Source organism: Oryx dammah, unplaced genomic scaffold (genome assembly GCF_014754425.2).
Source record: "Oryx dammah isolate SB20612 unplaced genomic scaffold, SCBI_Odam_1.1 HiC_scaffold_21, whole genome shotgun sequence".
In the NCBI taxonomy this organism is placed as follows: domain Eukaryota; kingdom Metazoa; phylum Chordata; class Mammalia; order Artiodactyla; family Bovidae; genus Oryx; species Oryx dammah.
This window is the reverse complement of record NW_024070205.1, coordinates 25994863-26014395: the sequence shown is the minus strand read 5'-3', so window position 1 is coordinate 26014395 and position 19533 is coordinate 25994863. Positions and strand designations below refer to the sequence as shown.

The 19533-nt window shown below is 43.2% G+C and overlaps 1 protein-coding gene across 1 annotated transcript; it reads left to right on the top strand.

Annotated features, from left to right (window-relative positions):
* Window positions 1-1035: 1035 nt before the first annotated feature.
* On the top strand, window positions 1036-12407 carry PRDX6 (peroxiredoxin 6). The gene is made up of 5 exons (XM_040263973.1): window positions 1036-1789; window positions 5930-6086; window positions 8594-8740; window positions 9854-10000; window positions 11301-12407. Exons 1-5 carry the CDS (start codon window positions 1695-1697, stop codon window positions 11427-11429), a joined length of 675 nt encoding a protein of 224 aa, XP_040119907.1. The 5' UTR covers window positions 1036-1694; the 3' UTR covers window positions 11430-12407.
* Window positions 12408-19533: the final 7126 nt, after the last annotated feature.

The following is a 19533-nucleotide window of genomic DNA, read 5'->3' as shown; positions in this document are numbered from 1 at the left end:
GCATCCTGCCCTCCCCTATCAGCATTTACTGTTTTTATCATAACTGTATAGTATATCTGCTTTTCTTCTAAGAGGAAAGACTCTCTCTTCTGTATCACCAGGCCTAGCATAGCACATAGAACACAGTTAGCAAAGCAAGGGTTATTGCATAAACTACTATCATCCAAGTAATAGCTACCATTTCCAGAGCACTTACTATGTAAACTACTAAGATAGTTATGAAAACAGATGCACCTGACAATTGGTATTACTGGCCTGGAAGTTGAGGGTCTTATCCCTTGGTGCACTATGGCAGAGGTTAACTACTTACAGTTTATCTACCCTATCCTGGAGGCTTTCCCTGAGCAAACAATCCAGTCCAAGTAGCATCTGTTACCCTCCAGCACATGCTACTGTCTAATATATTCCTATTTAATGATGTCTCCCTCACGATAATGAAAGCTCCAAGAGAACAGTCATCTTGCCTAACTTGGGCTTGGCAGGTAGAAAGTTAAATAAATGAATCTAAACTTCCATTTCTTTGGGTGGCCATGTTGACTTGCACACTGTAGATCACAAGTAGGTTTTTATACTACTACTACTACTAAGTCACTTCAGTTTTGTCCGACTCTGTGTGACCCCAGAGAGGGCAGCCCACCAGGATCCCCCGTCCCTGGGATTCTCCAGGCAAGAACACTGGACTGGGTTGCCATTTCCTTCTCCAATGCATGAAAGTGAAAAATGAAAATGAAGTCGCTCAGTTGTCTCCGACTCTTCGCGACCCCATGGACTGCAGCCTACCAGGCTCCTCCGTCCATGGGATTTTCCAGGCAAGAGTACTGGAGTGGGGCGCCATCGCCTTTTCCGGTAGGTTTTTATATTTATGCTTAAGTTTCAGGATAATTGTGTTGAATATCTTATGGTCCATAATGAATTCTGGGAGTGGACTAAAACTAAAAGTTTCATCACATTCCCCCAAGCACGTACTGACATGGTTGCTGGAATTTTTTTGCGGCAACAAGAAAGCCACTTCCTCTGACGTAAGGTGGCCCCCATGCCTACGTCTTGCCACATCCTCTGATTACAGAAATCAGGATGGCCAGGCTGGCTAGGGTGGTCAGGATTCCAGACGCTCACGCTAACAGAGCCGGGAGTGCAGGGGTCTCTGGACCCCTTCGGCCTGCAGTCGGCCATGAGGAAAGGAGCAGGAGGGTCTCCGCGGATTCTGGCGGCTCCGTAGGGCGGTTGTCCGCCTAGCGGCGCCCCTTCCTATTGCGTTCCTCTTCCTTTACCTCCAAAGACCAGAACGCACCTCCAAGCCTCCAAAGGGCAACGTCATTGAGTCCCCTGTCACGTGGAAGGCGCGACAGTGTCCACAGGCTCCCGGCAGGGCAGAGGCCTGGCGGGGTGCTGGACCGGGCCCAGGACAGTCCGCCCCGAGCCCTGCCTCAGATTCCCGCCAGTTCCAGACTCTCGGCCTGGTCGCCGCCGCTGCCAGACGCCAGACGCGGCCCCACCCACCCTGCAAACGACCTGGCCCCGCTTCCAGGCCCCGCCCATAGCTCCCTCCGCGACCCCGCCTATCTGGACTCGGCTTTGGTCCCGCCCCTGGAAGCCCTATTTATTCCGCCCCCAGCACCTACACCGCCAGAACCAGCAGGCTAGTGGCTGTCGGTGCTGCACCGCTTCTTACTCCTCGCGTCACTGCTGCCGCCATGCCCGGAGGTCTCCTCCTCGGGGACGAGGCTCCCAACTTCGAGGCAAATACTACCATCGGCCGCATCCGTTTCCACGACTATCTGGGAGACTCGTAAGTGGCCACCTCGTCGCCCTGCCCTAGCCTCGGGTTACTGCCGAATTCAGGGGAGCCTTCCCTTTTTCCTCTCTTCGGTCCTCCTCACCGCTCGGCCCCCAGCTCGTCGCCCGTCTCCTCCCCGCACCGGTTCCTGCACGTGCGTCTCGTTGTCGGGCCGCTTCTTCGCGGCGGCGTTGCGGAGGGGCAGCGACCCTCCGGCCCACCCTGCACCGGCCACTTGATCGCCTCTCGCTTCTCGGCCCCCGCGTGGTTGGGCTGGCTCCCGGATGAGGAAGGGGGAGGGGGAACAAAATTGGGTTCCCGCGGATCTCAGGAACGGGAGGCCGGTACGGAGGAGAGTTTAAGTCCATTTACTTCTGTTGGGTGAACTGTGTGAGCAGCATGGTCCAGCCGAGGCCTGGAGCGGGCAGGGGCCGGGCAGCATCGGTGGTCAGTTCCCGGGACTCGTGCCCAGGGTCGTACCTCCCTCCCTCCCTCCCTCCGTTCTGCAGTTCATTCCCGGGGGAAGGTGGGTAGCCAAGGCCAGTCAAAGGGCACTGCTGCTGGCTGAAGGTTTAGGAAGGACCCAGCGTGTTATCTGAGGGTTCTGCTTGCTGCAGTGGTATTTGCAGGCTTCTCAGCACACACAAAAAATTAAACCACCAGCTGCCAAATTGGTGGCTGAAAGACTTTTTGTCCAGAGCCTCCCCCAGCTGCTAGAATTTGATTTGATAGCCGCTTTGGGAGGAACCCAGAACACTCCGTGTGCGGGTGTGTCCTTTATTCCAGAACTTGCAGCACCCTGAGGGAAGGGCTTTCTGAGGTTGTTCAGTTAGCAGTAACTATGGGTAGGTCATGAACACCAACACCTTCCACTTTGAGGCCCCTTTTGTTTCACAGCAGAGTGCCTCTTAGTGCCCCTCCCCCCTCCGCCTTGCTCCCAGCCGCAGGCAGTCTTGCCAAACTGGTGACCCGTGATCTAGCTTGGCAATCATACTATTATGACTAGGAGTATATTGGTGGAACTGTGGTTTTACAGCTTCTGAATCAGCAAACGTCAAGTTGATTAGATTTAATATGAAACATCCCAGCTGGGCCTAGTTACATTGTGGTTCTGGGGTTCAAGTGCCTGCCCCCCCCGCCCCCCCCACCCCCCACACACACAGTGGTCTAAGGTTTTACAATTCCTTCTTGCTTTGTATCCCTTTTATAAACAGTGATCAAGTGTATATATTACAGAGGGTGAACTTGATGAGATGAATTAATGATAGGCCAAACCTCTGCAGAGCACCTGGGAGAGATTCTTAGGCCTAACCAACCTCTTCGAAGTGTGTCAGTTGCTCAGTTTTGCCTACTTTTTGTGACCCCATGGATTTTAGCCTGCCAGGGAGAATCCATGGGATTCTCTAGGCAAGAATACTGAAGTGGGTATCCATTCCCTCCTCCAGGAGATCTTCCCAACCCAGGGATCAAACCCGGGTCTCCCACATTGCAGGTGGATTCTTTACCATCTGAGCCACTGGGGATTTTTTTCCAACCACTGATTAAGGGAAAAGCTAAGTTCTTTGAAAGGACTAGGCTAGAAAAAGGATGAGAAATGGAACACTCAGACCTTAAAAGCAGGCAAAGACTTAAGAAATACAGACCATGTCTGGTCTAATACTCAAGTATCTAGGTATTAGTATTTCTCCAAAACTCCATGGGATCTTCAGAGAATGTTTCTTCCCAGCCCCTACCCACATAAAACAAAAGCTTGCCAAAGCTCTTAGCTTGTATAGATTAAAGCTAAATATTATTATGAAGCATATTTATTGTAGCAATAGTTAAAAATGATGTCACCATTTAAGCTAACCCTACTTGTTTGGATTTTTTGTTGATCTGATTAAAAGTGGTACCTTCTCAGGGAATTAGCAGTAGGAAGATGAGAGAGAAAACTGCATCTATAAACAAATAATACACAAGTCTGCCTTGGGTCAAGTATGGGAGAGTACTATTTCCTGCCTTACCCCAAAAATAAGTTTGAGCCTTTTATAACACTATAATAAATGGATTGTGGCAAATATAATTTTTCCCAACTCCACTCTTCATGTGATTTCAGTTCAGACTGTCAATTTGTACTCAGATGTGTTTTGGAGAAAAAAATTACAATTTCAAACATTACAGGTACCTACCCTTCCCCTGGACAACTGGAAACAGCCAAGGGGTTTGGGAGCTTATTTAATGAGTTTATTGAGCCCAATTACCATGTATATGTGACAGAAGCAGCTCTTCACTACATCTTCACCAAACAAAACGTGGGTTTTCCTTGGGTTTTTCCAGGGGGTTAGTGAGTTGGGACCATCTCCCTTAAAGGAGGAAACCTTTTTGTCTTTTTTGAAAATGAAGGAAGGAAGGAAAGGGGATACTGTAATTGTATTCCTCTGAAGAGCAGCAGTTGGGAGACTTAGAGGGGAACAGGCCACAGTAAGACATTCTCAGGGGTTATCCTGTTCCTCGCCAGGAGCAAACTAGAGTGTGGCTTCTGAAGGGGAGGATGTGAAGTGGCTTCAGACAAGTTTTCTTAACATGATTCAGCAAAACAGTCTCTTGACTCACAGTGCAAAGAGAAGGCCTGATTTTTCTAACTAATCACCTCTTTAACAATACAAGAGGAACTGCCCTGTTCATTTTTTTCTCAACTTCTTCCTTAAGTCTCATCTGACCCTTAAATAGATCCTTCACCATGGACTGTAAGGCCTAGATTGTACTCATAACTAGATTAATTATTTTTAAACATCTTAAATAAATCTCTTATTGCCCTTTATGTATATAAAAAAACATACCACACCCTCCCACAATCTTAAAAATATTACCTTTCTCTTCCCAGTCTTGTCACAGGGCCACCCATCCTTTTTATAAGAAGGTCTTTTCCTTTCCTGAAACCTTGGGAGCTGAGTGGCAGATGTAGGTGGGAATTAGGTACCCTGTCTCTGCTTTCTTCTTTGTGCTTCAGGAAATTTGGCAAACTTCAAGGAGGTCAGCGTGGCGTCTAGGCTACCATGAGTAATCTACTAGTTTAAGGTCCTGCTTTAATGTTGTTAAGTCGACTAGAATGTGGAAACTGAGTGTTAGATTTTCAGTTGAAAGAATAGTTTCTGCTGCCCAAAAGGACAGTACTCCAAAGATTCTTTGTGACTTAACTTGAAATGTGCTTAAAATTCATACAAGTTTAATCGTAGGCAATGATGATTTAGATAATACTATTTCCCTAAGAATCTGTAGTTGTAGAAATCAACATTGAAGGCTGTATTTTTTCTACCCACCTGGTCTAAAGGAAGAAGAAACTGCACGTGAAGAGATAGGTGAAACTCTTAAAATGCTGTTGTTTTGTCAGGGTACAAATATTGGGTGTCCTGTTTAGCAAGTTAGATCAGTAAACTAGTTTTCCAAAAGTTTTTATATCTGTTCACGTAAAAGAAGCCAAGTGTCAGCTTTAACTTTACATATAAATAGAGGTTAGAAGCCTATTTATTTCAGGTTACATAATGTATTTATTATTTAAGTCAGGCATTGGTCTAGATTCAGGCATACTGGCTCATCCATTATTGGAGGTGAATGTCAGCATATCTGTGCTTAGAAAAAAATGTAGAAAGTGTAAAAGAAGGGGGAAGCTATTTCAGTAAGTATTTAGTTTGAATAGCACAGACTGTTTTAGCTGAAAAGGACTCAGGGTAGCTCTGGAGTTACTAAAGTAGGCAATACCCTGACAGTCTTTTTAAATATTTACCATATTGAATTTCATCTATTTGATTGAAGTGGGCATGAAACAGGTTTTTCTGGAGATAATTTAAAAGCACTCCTCAACAGAAAAGTTTAAAAGTGATTGTCTTCATGCATGCATGCTAAGTCACTTCAGCCGTATCCCAACTGGAGTGGGTTCCCATGCCCTCCTCCAGGAGATCTTCCTGACCCAGGGATAGAACCCACATCTCTTACATCTCTTGCTTTGGCAGGCGGGTTCTTTACCACTAGCACCACCTGGGAAGCCCCAGTTGTCTTCATAAGCATTCATTTTAAAAAGAAAGCCATTTCTGATCTAGGATTTGTGATTTTTCACTGTACGTGATGTTGGTGATCATCTCTTCATTGACTTGTGACCTTCTTTTCCTTATTCAGATGGGGCATTCTCTTCTCCCACCCTCGGGACTTTACCCCAGTGTGTACCACGGAGCTCGGCAGAGCAGCAAAGCTGGCACCAGAATTTGCCAAGAGAAATGTTAAGATGATTGCTCTTTCCATAGACAGTGTGGAAGACCATCTTGCATGGAGCAAGGTATTACCTGTTGGCAGAAGCTTTGAGGTTACAGATCATGTTATAAATTTTATAGAGTAGCTTGGTTTGAGGTGAAGGTGATACTTTCTTTGATACTAAATGATAGAGGGTAGGAATTAGCTTGATTTAGGATAGAATAACATTCAGAAAACGAAGATCATGGCATCTGGTCCCATCACTTCATGGGAAATAGATGGGGAAACAGTAGAAACAGTATCAGACTTTATTTTGGGGGGCTCCAAAATCACTGCAGATTGTGACTGCAGCCATGAAATTAAAAGACGCTTACTCCTTGGAAGAAAAGTTATGACCAACCTAGGTAGTATATTCAAAAGCAGAGCCATTACTTTGCCAACTAAGGTCCGTCTAGTCAAGGCTATGGTTTTTCCTGTGGTCATGTATGGATGTGAGAGTTGGACTGTGAAGAAGGCTGAGCGCCGAAGAATTGATGCGTTTGAACTGTGGTGTTGGAGAAGACTCTTGAGAGTCCCTTGGACTGCAAGGAGATCCAACCAGTCCATTCTGAAGGAGATCCACCCTGGGATTTCTTTGGAAGGAATGATGCTAAAGCTGAAGCTCCAGTACTTTGGACACCTCATGGGAAGACTTGACTCATTGGAAAAGACTCTGATGCTTGGAGGGATTGGGGGCAGGAGGAGAAGGGGATGACCCAGGATGAGATGGCTGGATGGCATCACAGACTCGATGGACGTGAGTCTGAGTGAACTCCTGGAGTTGGTGATGGACAGGGAGGCCTGGCGTGCTGCGATTCATGGGGTCGCAAAGAGTCGGACACGACTGAGCGACTAAACTGAACTGAACTGAAGGATAGAATAAAGCCAAAGCATATGGTTCTTTGCTTTTCATGGGTGTAATGTAATGCCTGTCATGCAAATAGCAGGGTTGAAAGTTACTGCATAGCAATTATTGAGACTACAAGTGGCAGAAGGAACAGTTTATAGCCAGTTATATAATACTCTTTAAAGTATAGGCACACACCCAGGTTCATGTTTCCTGGTGAGCTTGTGCCTTAGAATTTTGAGAATTGTGATCACATTAAAGAGGAAACAAGTCCCAACTTTACACCTGGTTATGTAGGAAACCTCAAGGTGCCTGTAGCATGAAACCATATCCGTTGTTATTTTAGTGGTGGTGACATGATAGACTGCTAGTGACAGAAGGAAGAAAGTTAAGCTAATAGAATTAAGAAACATGGTACAATTTGTTATCCATTTCAAAGTTCATGAATGCTACATTTATCCTGTGGCGTCTCTGTGGCGAAATCCACAGAGGGTCTTAATCTGCTATGCTACCAACTCTTGTTTTACTTTCAAGGCGCCACAGAATACATAGACCTTATTCCAGCATTAACTCTTTTCCTTACTTCCTAAAACTCTACCCAGATAAACTCCTCATTCTCCAGTCAATAGTTTATGCTCAGATTTGCCTACATGTTTCATTAATATTGCTCCCTCTCTCTGTAATGCCTTCCTTTGCCTTGTGAAAATCGTATCCATCCTTCAAGGCCCAAGTCAAAGTCATACCCCATCCTTAAACCCTTTCCTAGCTCAGCAGTCTTACACATGGGGAGGCTGGTGTACTTCAGCTTCTGCCTTTTGCATATTAACATCTTGCATTTGTTGCTACTTCTTATGGAAATCATCTAACCAAATTAGAAGTTCCCTTGGAGGCAGGAACTTATCCCATATGTACTTACCATAATGCTTAGCCCACCTCAAGTGCAATTTCAATGCCAGATCAAATAAAAAAGCTAGATTTTTTTCTTTTCCCTCAGAACTTCCCAGGATGGAAAAATGAATAAAGTTTTTTCACTAGGAGAGGAAGGCATAGAGAGCAGAAGCAAGTACATTGTCCCTCAATTCAGACTTGGAATGCTTTGCTTTTTATGTGGATTTCACCCTAGTGTAAATTCACATCTGCCTTTTTACCTGTAAGAGATTTACCTTTGACTTGTTCCTGAAGTGAATATTCAACTCTCTATTCTTTTTGCTCTAAGCTTTGTGTTTCTTCTCATTTCTTAATATCTTTGTTTCAGTAGCTTAATGTCTGAGTCAGGATTCAGATCAGTACCATATCTATGGAATTATCTTTGCCTGTGACATAATTTCTGGATGTGAACTGATTGTCACTGATGGTGTTTGGGTACCCAGAGGTACCTGGGATTGACGTCTTAACTCTGTATTATTCCACTTTTAGAGAGTTTAATGCTGCTTTCTCAAAGCAATAAAAACATGCTGAATTTGAAGAGCCTTGGGCATGAAAAGGCTCTAGATTATAACCTAAGTACTATACCCTACTGTTATTTCTGTCAGTGAACAGTTGGGATAAGGAGTGTTCATTTATTAATTTTCTTATTAAAATTGTGTAGAGAAATTATTATGATTATGGTCCTCTCTTCCCTGTCTTACAAAATGATGTGTGTTAACTGATTGCATTTAGAGGATATGCCTGCTTTACACTTCCCTTTTTCCCTTTCTGCATTTCAGGATATCAACGCTTACAATGGTGAAGAGCCCACGGAAAAGTTACCTTTTCCCATCATTGATGATAAGAATCGGGACCTTGCCATCCAGTTGGGCATGCTGGACCCAGCAGAGAAAGACGAAAAGGGCATGCCTGTGACTGCTCGTGTGGTGAGTTGTGTACTACTAGATAATCTGACCAGGCAACATCTATCCGAGTAAATGCTTGGGACAACTAAAGTAAATGGGTGAATATCTCCAGTTAGGAAATAAGTGTGTGCTGGCACATTCACTTTTTATCTAAATGCTGGTACAAAGTAAAATTTTTCAGCTAACTTATTAATAAACTGCTTAATTCACAGCTTTTGAAAATCTACATAAAAATAGTTATCCTAACATGTCATCTAGAATTGTGAAATCTTCTGCTATAGTTCTCCTGACAGCCCTCTCTTTAAAGCAGTGGGTCATAAGTGAAGTGAAGTCGCTCAGTCGTGTCCGACTGAGCAACCCCATGGACTGTAGCCTATCAGGCTCCTCCATCCATGGAATTTTCCAGGCAAGAGTGCTGGAGTGGATTGCCATTTCCTTCTCCACAGTGGGTCATAGTCTTCTTCATAAGGCATCTCTTGTTTTGAATTCTTATTTGTTCTGTCCTTATCCACCAGAGAACAAACTTATTCCCACATCTGCAAAAATGTACAAAATTTTGAGGACCGGTGTCAACTCCCATGGGGCTTCCCAAGTGGCTCAGTGGTAAAGAATCTGCCTGCCAAAGCAGGAGATGTGGGTTTGATCCCTGGGTTGGGAAGATCCCCTGGAGTAGGAAATGGCAACCCACTCCAGTATTCTTGCCTGGGAAATCCCATGGACAGAGGAGCCTGGCAGGCTACAGTCCATAGGTCACAAAAGAGTTGGACATAACTTAGCTAGTAAACAACACCATCAACTCCCATTAGTATTATTTTTATGATCATTTTCCATAGTTAACATAGTACCTTCCTGAGGCCTTTTCTGGATTCAGTTCACAAGTCAGTTTTTCTTACTGAGACAGCCAAAACCAAATAAAATTCCCTTCAAGTTTAGAAATATAACATAGAGAAGAAAATCATAACTATTCCAACTACCCAGTTTGTTTGGCGTGTCTTTCTAGATACTTGGGGGCTTTTGTTATTTTGTTTTGTTATACCCTTGAACATTTTTAATGACTAAAGAGCCTTATAAGAGGCTTTAATATCAAAAACACTCAGAGAGTTCTTCCTGTTTATGTGTCTGTGTACTTTGCAGGTGTTTATTTTTGGTCCTGATAAGAAACTGAAACTGTCCATCCTCTACCCAGCTACCACTGGCAGGAACTTTGATGAGATTCTCAGAGTAATTATCTCTCTCCAGCTGACGGCAGAAAAGAGGGTGGCCACCCCGGTTGACTGGAAGGTAAAGATGCTAAAAGGGCAGAAACCCAACTTGCCTAGAAGGCCTATGGCGCCATCTGAATGGCTCCCTTTAGGGTGTTATCTAGGGCTCTGTTTCTGGCATGCAAATATACTGGGAGGATTTCTCCTCCTGGCTGAGTTTAAGATTTACTGAGAGGCCATTTTTCAGTGTCTTTAACACCTTTTATACAAAATACAAACTCCCTATATTTCTAACTTTTAGGCTATTTGGACAGATTAATTGGTTAGAATGATTCCTTTTCCTAAATAAAAGGATTAAAAAAAAACAAAAAACTTGAACTCTTCCCTGATGGTAAAATATTTATAGCAAAACTTAGTTTAACCACTTAAGTCATGGGTATAAAACTATTTGGTATATTAATGTCTTGAAACATTTCTCTTAAGCTCTGGTCTTTTAAACCCATGTAGAATTCTCTGAAACCTGTTTGTGAATTTTTAATCTCTATTATTCCAGCAATATGTAGGACATGGATAATATCACAAGAGTTTCTTAACATCGCTACATTTTTTAATCCGCTAACCTGAATACCTGGTCTTGTTATTTTCTTTCTTCTGACTGGCAAACCATTGAAATTCTGTGTCCATTCACTGAACCTATGTTTACTGAGCCGAGACAGTGGGCACTGGGATTTAGCAGTGGACAGTCAGTGTAAAGTCCCTGCCCTCACAAAACTTACATTCCAGTGGGTAGAGACCAACAGTAAAGTTTACAGTATCTTAGGTGACAGTGTATGACAGAGAGTAATCATGCAAAGGTGGGGAGAAGGGGAGCAGAGTGGGGAGGGGTTGCTTTTATATTTGGCTGTCAAGGAAGGAAGGCTCTTCTCTGAAGAGACCTTTGGGGAGGACATAAAGAAAGCGAGAGACCAAGTCATGCAACTTTAGGAGGAAAGAGCACTGCAGGCTTAAAGGAACAGCTAAGGAGTTTTCCTAAAAGGGAGCTTGGCACGTTCAAGGAACAGGAGAGCCAATGTGCCTGGAAAAGCAGCAGCAGGAAGTGAAGGTAGGGACCAAGGGTGAAAGAGGAAGGCTGGGTTCAGTCACACGGGGTAGTGCAAAGGACTTATTTAGAATAAATTTTAAAATGCAGTAGCAAACCATTATTGGGCTTAAAGCAGGACTATTTCTTGTTAAAGTGGGGAAATACTTCTCTTCCCAAAAGTGTCAAAGATCGATTTGTGAAAGCAAAATTCCTCAGGGGGAAAGAGCAAAGCAAAGGAGACTTGATTATTCTCATCATGAAAGATTGAACTTCACCATTCTCAATGTCTTTTCAATAGAATGGGGACAGCGTGATGGTCCTTCCAACCATCCCTGAAGAGGAAGCAAAAAAACTTTTCCCTAAAGGAGTCTTCACCAAAGAGCTCCCATCTGGCAAGAAATACCTTCGCTACACACCCCAGCCATAGGCTCGCCACGGAGTTGGTTCTGGAGCTGCCCACTTAGCACCATGAGCCAGAGGATGCCAGCTGTCCATCCTGTTTCCCCGCAGCAGTCCATTAAAAACATTCTGGTGTGATCACAGCCAAGGTCTTTAGGTTGCTATACTACTGGCTTATTAAATGAAAACAGCACTAAAAATTCCTTGGGATCCTTTGTGCCTTCAGCAGCTTTCTCCTCTGTTCATATATCTTCACACTCTCTGCTGACTTTCTTCGAAATTTGAGACTTATCTTGGATCTCTGCAGGGTTTATGACCAAGAGGTGGTATCAGTTTATGGTTGAAAAAGCCTGCTTTGCTCCATCATACTGTGTTGACCAAAATGTTCATTTGGCTTTTTAAAACCTGAACGAACGTTTTGGCCAAGCCAAAAAAATGACTATCAGGTTTGGTTTGGTTTGGTTTTTTTTTTTTTTTCTGTGCTAATCAAATCTTCTGTTACCCATTTTGGGAGGGAATAGAACTTGGGGTTCAACTTCCTCTGTACGTATCTACGTGTATAACCTAAGAACTTAGAGTAACCTGGAAGTTCTTCAGTATTCCATGTTTTGATCACAACTGGGAGAAAACACCTTTTCCATTCAGTACTTTTCTAGTAGATAAATGAAAGATGAGCCTGGGGAGAGAATCTTTAAATATTTTGCTATCAAGAAAATTTTTCAATAAATTGCTATTGAAAGCGAGAAGCTACAGAAAAGGCCCCACTTGCCTGCCAGAGAGGTGCAGCAGAAGGCACGAGCAACACGGCAGTGCCAGGTGCCTTTTGGAGAATTTCTGGATGTCAGTTTGTTCCACGATGATATGCATGTGAAAGGGCCCACCGTGCGAAGAGGGAAGAGAATGACTGAAAATGTTTTGTTATCTATTCTTGCAGTGGAGGAGGGAGCTGTTTTTCTGAATGTTGCTTCTTAGGGATCAGCAAATAAATCCTTTGTCAAAAACGTGATCAGAGAATTCTGTTGTCACATTTTGAAGTACTAGTTCTGACTCACGTCCTGAGGGCAAGACGTCTCCTTGCTAGGACTGACACTGATGCCTCTCTCCAAAGACAGGTGTATAAAAGTTCATGTAATGAAAACGGAGGAGCTGCTGATGAAAATGTGATCCTGCCACATCTCCTGGCCTACTTTGCACCTTCGTATTACTTAACTGGGCCCTGTGGAATCTCTGACCCCTGCAACAAAGAGCTCCTCTAACCTAATACCTTAACAGGGGTGCTGGATTTAAGTATACCAGTCTTGAGGGTGATGGGACATCTTTTGCTTTTCTGGAAAGAGTACAAAGGATTCCTAACTCAAGAGTCTCTCAGACTTACTATACTGTCCTAGGTTTAGAAAGAAGGGTCCCATACCTGGTATAATCTCTTGCATATAGCCCTCTATACTTTTATTGAGTAGAATAACATAAAATCTGATCCCTGGTGCTATTTTAGAGAAGTCATTAATTTTTCATTTCCTTAATTTTACCACATGTAAAATTTGGGTGATGCTAAGAAGGTTGAGAAGGAAGGTGAAAATTCCAAGTCATATCCTTGGGAATGCTGGTCTGAGAGAGATTTAACTGGGCTGGCATCTTGCTGTCACCTCTTCTCCAAGTCACTGTGTTTTGTACTTAAAGAACCAAGACTATCTGGTGCTTTTTAGCACATCTCTCCTGAGTAACTCCTGGCTCCTCAAATCTTGTCACCTCCCTATTAGGTTCCTCACTGCTCTCTTCCCTTGGCTATTCACCTTCAGTCCTGCCTCTCAGAGAGAGTCTGGCTTAAGTCTAAATCTCCAACATTAATTATTCACACACCTTTACTGATTGATGGGACATTGGCCATTAAGTTTATAAATTCAAAGTCAAATTCATCAATTAGTCCCCCAATAAATACATTGCCCCTCTTATCACTCAGGCATCGAAACTTTGATGTTTCGTTTAGCTATATCTACCCTACCCACATAGATTATGTCCATATAAGAATGCTGAAAAACTCAGGGAAAAGGGAGGTCATGTACCCACAAATTAACTTATGGTTCTATCACAAAGCAGCCATGAGGCCATGGGAGTGTGAGAGTATTCTCCAAATGTAAAATGTTACATAATGAATGTATGTTGAGGGGGTAGCAGTGATTCTAAGTCTTTTTTTTTTTTTTTAACTGGGATGGCATGGGAAGGAGAATTCCCCTTTCCAGAACTGTTGCTCTCAATTTCATAGGGAGAATAGATTTAATAAGTCCAATAATTTACTAAGTGAAAATGAATTATATGGCTGTTGTGGCTATGAGAGAAGCTTAAGAATTTAAGAGGCAGTCTACTGGGTGCCTTCTCAAAGAATCAGCAAATGCTTTGGCTAGAAGAGATAGCCATCTGAGATTCACAGAGTGACTTGAGGTTCCTGGGTGGTCTTGCCAAAAGTCTGACCTACCTCCAGCCATTCCCCTGAGGGTAAGAATCCTCACTGAGAGGCTCAGGAAGGGGTAAGGAGCTAGAATGGCTGGGTCTAAAGGGGCATATCAAGATGCCACTTGGATGCAGTGAACTGGCACAGTGATTTACTCGATTTGACCTCCACTGCTTTGGGCAATGCAAATTGAGGAAATACAACTTTGATTCAAACTTAAAGGATGCATTAACTAGATAAAAAGGCATTGCCACTTTGTCAGTGATTGGTTCACCAATGGGCACTGAGATACAAATAGCGTATCATGAGTTTCTACAAGAATTCTTTCTCAAGAGCAACTAGAAGCCATTTTTCTCTCACACTGAATATCAAAAAAAACATACACTGATTGCTGCTGCAGCTAACTTACAACCTGGGAGCAGGGATCCAGCCATAGAATGAGGCTGTAAAGGTCAACAGCCAAGTTGAGAGAAAGGAAAACATCTGACCTTTCATGATCTTCACTGAGTCTAACAAGTGTGAACCCGTCCTACCTCTGGACTACTATAACATAAAATAATAAATTGCCAGATTTCCTTGGTGGCTCAGTGGTAAACAATCTTGTCTGCCAGTGTGGAAGACATGCGCTTGATCCCTGATTCGGGAAGATCCCACATGCCACAGAGCAACTAAGCCCCTGTGCCACAACTATTGAGCCTGTGCTCCAGAGCCCAGGAGCTGCAACTACTGACCCCAGTTGTTGCCGCAACAACTGAAGCCTGTGCTCCAAAACAGAAACCACCACAATGAGAAGCCCACACACTGCAACTAGAGAGTAGTCCCCATTTTCCGCAACTAGGGAAAAGCCTGCGCAGCAATGAAGACTCAGCACAGCCAAAACTAAGTAAAATCTCTTTAAGTAACAAAAATAAATCACCTTAGTGTTTAAGCATTTTTGAGTTGGGTTTTCTGGTACCTGAGGACAAAAGCATCCTAACTGATACACATAGAATTAAGTGTCCTCTAGTTGTTTCAAATAACATGATAATGTGCCTCATAAGATTGTAGAGCAGACATCTATTTTTTTGCTACTTCTTTATCCCCTATCTTGTGGAACTCAAGCTTCAATATGCATTAAACCACATGAGGAGTGTGTTAAAATAAGCAAGCCAGGGCCCTTCCCCCAGACATGGGTTCCACAAGTGGCCAGAAGTTCTTCATCTGCCACAACCCAGGTGATAGTGATGCAGTATACAGCAGACACTGCAGTTCACCATAGCCATTTCCCCTTATTCTTCATGAAAAATACCCAGATTGTATTAAGGGTGGCAAGTTGAGGTGCCAGTTAAAATTCATCCTAAGATGATAGGTGGGTGGGGTCATGTGACAGTGTTGGCCTGTGGTGGGGTCTCTTCCTGAATGTGCCTTGCCTCACTGAAAAGCAAATGGGATGACTGAGTTACAGATGTCATTTTGCCACCCTGAGGATAAAAGTCACAGGCCCAGGATGAAAGACAGGGAATCTGAAAGGAAACCGGGTCTGTGGTAACTTCCTTAGACAGCCAGACAGTCCTGGCTGCATGACTGCTGTTAGGTGTGGCTGCGCCTAATGTTTGTTGACACGTAAGTGCTCCACGAGCCACCCTGAGAAATGCTGCCCTGTTCTAGGTATCTGGAGGGCCTTGACTTTTTCTCTTGTGTTTTCTTCTTTCTTCTATTATGGTTTTCCCTGGAGTAGCGAATTGTGTATTCTTTTAAAATCTTGTTGAAATGAAAAGGAATAATGGATCCTAAATGTTAAACAATCATCATAAAATTCAATTTTATTTGACTTTTTTAAGTAAAATGAAAAGTGATATTAAATAGTACTATGCAATGTAAGATTGTTAATTTCTCCTAAACTGCTTTTAATAACAGATTATGGAACGTGGTTCCATTTTTCAGTATTTACTAGATTGAGGATTTACTAGATTTTACTCTGTAAAATGTTAGGGAGGCACTAGTTGTAGCAATAACACAAATCAAAATTATAGTTCTTATGCTTTAGATAGTAGTGGGTTAACTGTACAATGCTTTTGATAACTTCTACTCTATCATAGGTTGCTCTCAGCTGGATGCAGGATTTCATTTGCTAAACTGTAAGTTTAAGTTATCTGAAAGATTTTGAACATCTCAAGTATAAATGCAACTACTTAAAATTAGAGCTTTTGCAGCAGTCCATCAAAACTGTAAAATAAATGCAGAGGTAAATTGCTTTAGCAGCTTGTGAGTAAACTCTTTGCCAGGTAATGTTTCAGCACTTGAGTCAGGATATTAGCTCGGTCTCTAAACTGACTCCATGTATCACGTAAGTGCCATTAAAGTCCTTTTCTAAAATGGGATCCAGTTTCCAACTACAAAAGAAAGTCAAAAGTAAAATATGAGACTATGAGCATTTCAGAAAAAAAGAAAAACAGTAAGTGCAATCGGAAAACCTACTGAAAAGTTTCCATTTAATTATCTGGAATACTCCCTTTAGAAGAGCTTACATATTAAAGACTTTGAATAAGTACCAGTGCATCTCTATCCCAACAAGCATTATCTTGTAAAGAGATACATTCACTTAGTTAGAGTAGTGTATCAAAGTTCACTTAAAGAAAGATATGAGGAGAATTGAATTCCTGTTAACTTTGTGACTGATTGCAAGGTAAACTGGAAACTTTTCTCCTAAATTGTAATGAGAATTTTTTAAATAAGGGGACCTGGAAGAGACAGTGGCAAGCGACAAGCCAAATTGCTAGACCCCTAATGAGGTGTCACATTTGTGAAACAGATCCCTTTAAGAAAGACGAGAGGATGACCTAGGAAGACTGCTTACAAGGAATTCAATTGCTTTGTTTAGAGGAACCAATAACCATCAGTTTGGTCAATGCAACTTTCCTTTTCCCCAACAGACACACTGCAGACCACCCTGATTGTCATAAATGATAGTCATAGGCCCAGAATTTCTATTACAAGTTTCTTAGGGTGGTGATCTGGTTGGGGGTGTGATGGTCAAGGGACTTATGAAGCTGCATTTCCACAGCACATCATTTTTTCATAGAAGACATGTTTTTTGGAGTGACTTGGCAACTGAGGGAGGGAGGGTGCTGAAGGCTCCTAAAGCCCATTCTTGGCACCACTGTTGCTGCTACATGGCCCCCTCCTGCGTTTGCCCACCATCCTGTTGCTCTGTCATAGCTGTCTTCTCCAATCCACTCCACTCAGCAGTGGGCTCTGGCCCAAGTGAGGGGCCCTCACAGAGATCCCTTGAGTAACAAGCTTTGCAGGCTACCCTGCTCCCCACCAGACTTGCCTCCATATTGTCCTTGCCCAGTGTGACCAGCCCTCTCCCTCCCTAACTCTAGGCACAGTTTCTAGCACTTCTCAGTCTTTTCTAAATTAGTTCTGATTGATGAGGAAACTAGAAAAAAATGTCATCAGGGCAACACCTAAGGGACTCTCCCTAATAAAATATTTTGAGGCCTGTTTTATCTTAAATTCATGCAAATTTGTCATCCTACTCCATAGTATGTTTATTTTAATATAAAACATTTAAAATAACCTAATAGTAAAATGAGTTAATGTCTCCCTTTGAAAGATTGTCAAATAAAATTGAAACCCTAGGAAAATGCCCATGATCAACCTGTGCTCTACACACCCACACCAGAGACCTACAGATCCATGGGAACACACACTCCAAAGAGAAACATCCATAATTAAATGCTAGTGTCTCACTGTATGCATGATGGACAGGCCTCCCCACCTCTGATCCCAGAGATCCCTACCTTTGAACTAAATATCAGGGTAGGACTTCCCTGGTGGTCCAGTGGTTAAGAATTTGCCTGCCAATGATCCCTGGGTTTGGGAAGATTCCACATGCCAAGGGACAACTAAGCCTGTGTGCCACAACTGCTTGGGCCTGCGTTCTAGAGCCTAGGAGCTGCAACTATTGAAGCCTCCATGCTCAGGGCCTATGCTCTGCAACAAGAGAAGCCACACACCACAATGACAGTAGTCCCTGCTTGCCAGAACTCGAGAAAGCCCACGGATAGCAATGAAGACCCAGTGCAGCCAAAATTAATTTTTTTAAATAAATACCAGGGAAGGGAATTAGGAGGGGGGAAATTGGGAGAGGGAATCATGGCAAAATTATGATTTCCAAACATATTCTATAATTTTAACTGTTAAGTAATTCAGGTGAACTCTAATCCCAATTTTCCCATATTAAAGCATTGCCACTAAGAGTTTCTTTTCTCGCCACCTACATGTTGCTACTTGACTTCACAATTTATTTTCACTGTGTAGTTTAATAGTCACAATAAGAAAAATCCAAAGTGTCAAGTTAATTACCTCATCTTTTTTCTTCCACTGGTAGACTCTCTTAGTCATTCCAAGACCCGTGTTGCCTGAGCCAGTCCAAATAAATGCATGAAAGAGAAAAATTACATTAGGAATTTCACAGTATTGGTAGCAAGAGGATATTCTGAAATCTCAGTTTACTTCCTTCCTGTAAGTCTCCCCATTCAAATGGGCTTTTTACATTCTTCCCTCAAGGAGATTTGTGAACTAGGCTTCCAAAAGTCCAATACAAGGGCTGGCAAATCCAAATGAGGACAGGCAGGTCACACAGACCAAGTGGTTTGGATATAACACAAGAGGGAGGGTGTGAACTGTGGCAGACCACAGAGCATCTGCTTCCTGTGTAGGAGCCAGCAGTGCTCAGCTCTATCTGGTTGTTGCCACACATAGATAAAAGGACTGAGTGTTCAAAGACTTCCCAATTTTTTTTTAAGAAAAGCTCAAAATTTGTATTTTTTTAAATGTGAAATTTCTGGATTTTTATACATGACAATTTTAAAAGAAAACACAGATGTAAGCCAAATACAGTGTACTGGCTGAATCAAATCCATGGGACTGCCACTTGTGACTTTCATCCCAGAGACATTGGGGAATGCAGATAATATATTTCCCTCACTCCAAAAACTTCACCAACTCAATAGCCCTCGGGGTACCTTATGAGGGTTAACACTAGACCCTGAGCTCCCAGCCTTGCCATATACTCCTGTGCCCCAGGAGTGCTGTGAAAGCAGCAGAGTGGCAGACCTAAAGACACCGTGAAGGCTAAATTAGAGAAGCAAATCGAGGATAGTTGTGTTTTCAAGCTGAAGTAGCTGGGGAAATGGTGACCCTGGGCTTGGTAAGGCAGGATGCTAAGCACTGAATGAAAGATCTTGAACACATTTTCCCTACAGCAAGGCCTTCCTGGAAAGTCTTCTTTACAGTATGCTTAGCACCATGATATAAGCAAATGGGCACTCATATGCACTTAGTGACAATAATTATGTAGTGACTATCAAAGTCACCTCAAAGCAAGTCATTTGAGTTTTGGTTGTGACCATGGCTTGGACTGTTCCATGAGCATGGGTTCGATTCTATATTCCCTTTGGTCATTGAGAGAAAACCGGATCCCATACCTGGGCCTGCTGTGTGAGTCTATTCCCCCACCCCAACTCCTGCTCTGTCCCCCAGCACCACTGTGGGGCTCCAGCCTGTAGGATCAGAGTAAAGGGAGCAGCTGCTACCCCCAACAGGGTTGTGGAAGGAGACACACGAGAGCGTCAGAGCCACCTGGACTTCAGTGTCTGAAAGGCTCTGAAATGTGACCTCCCAGAAGCAGTGTGGCAGC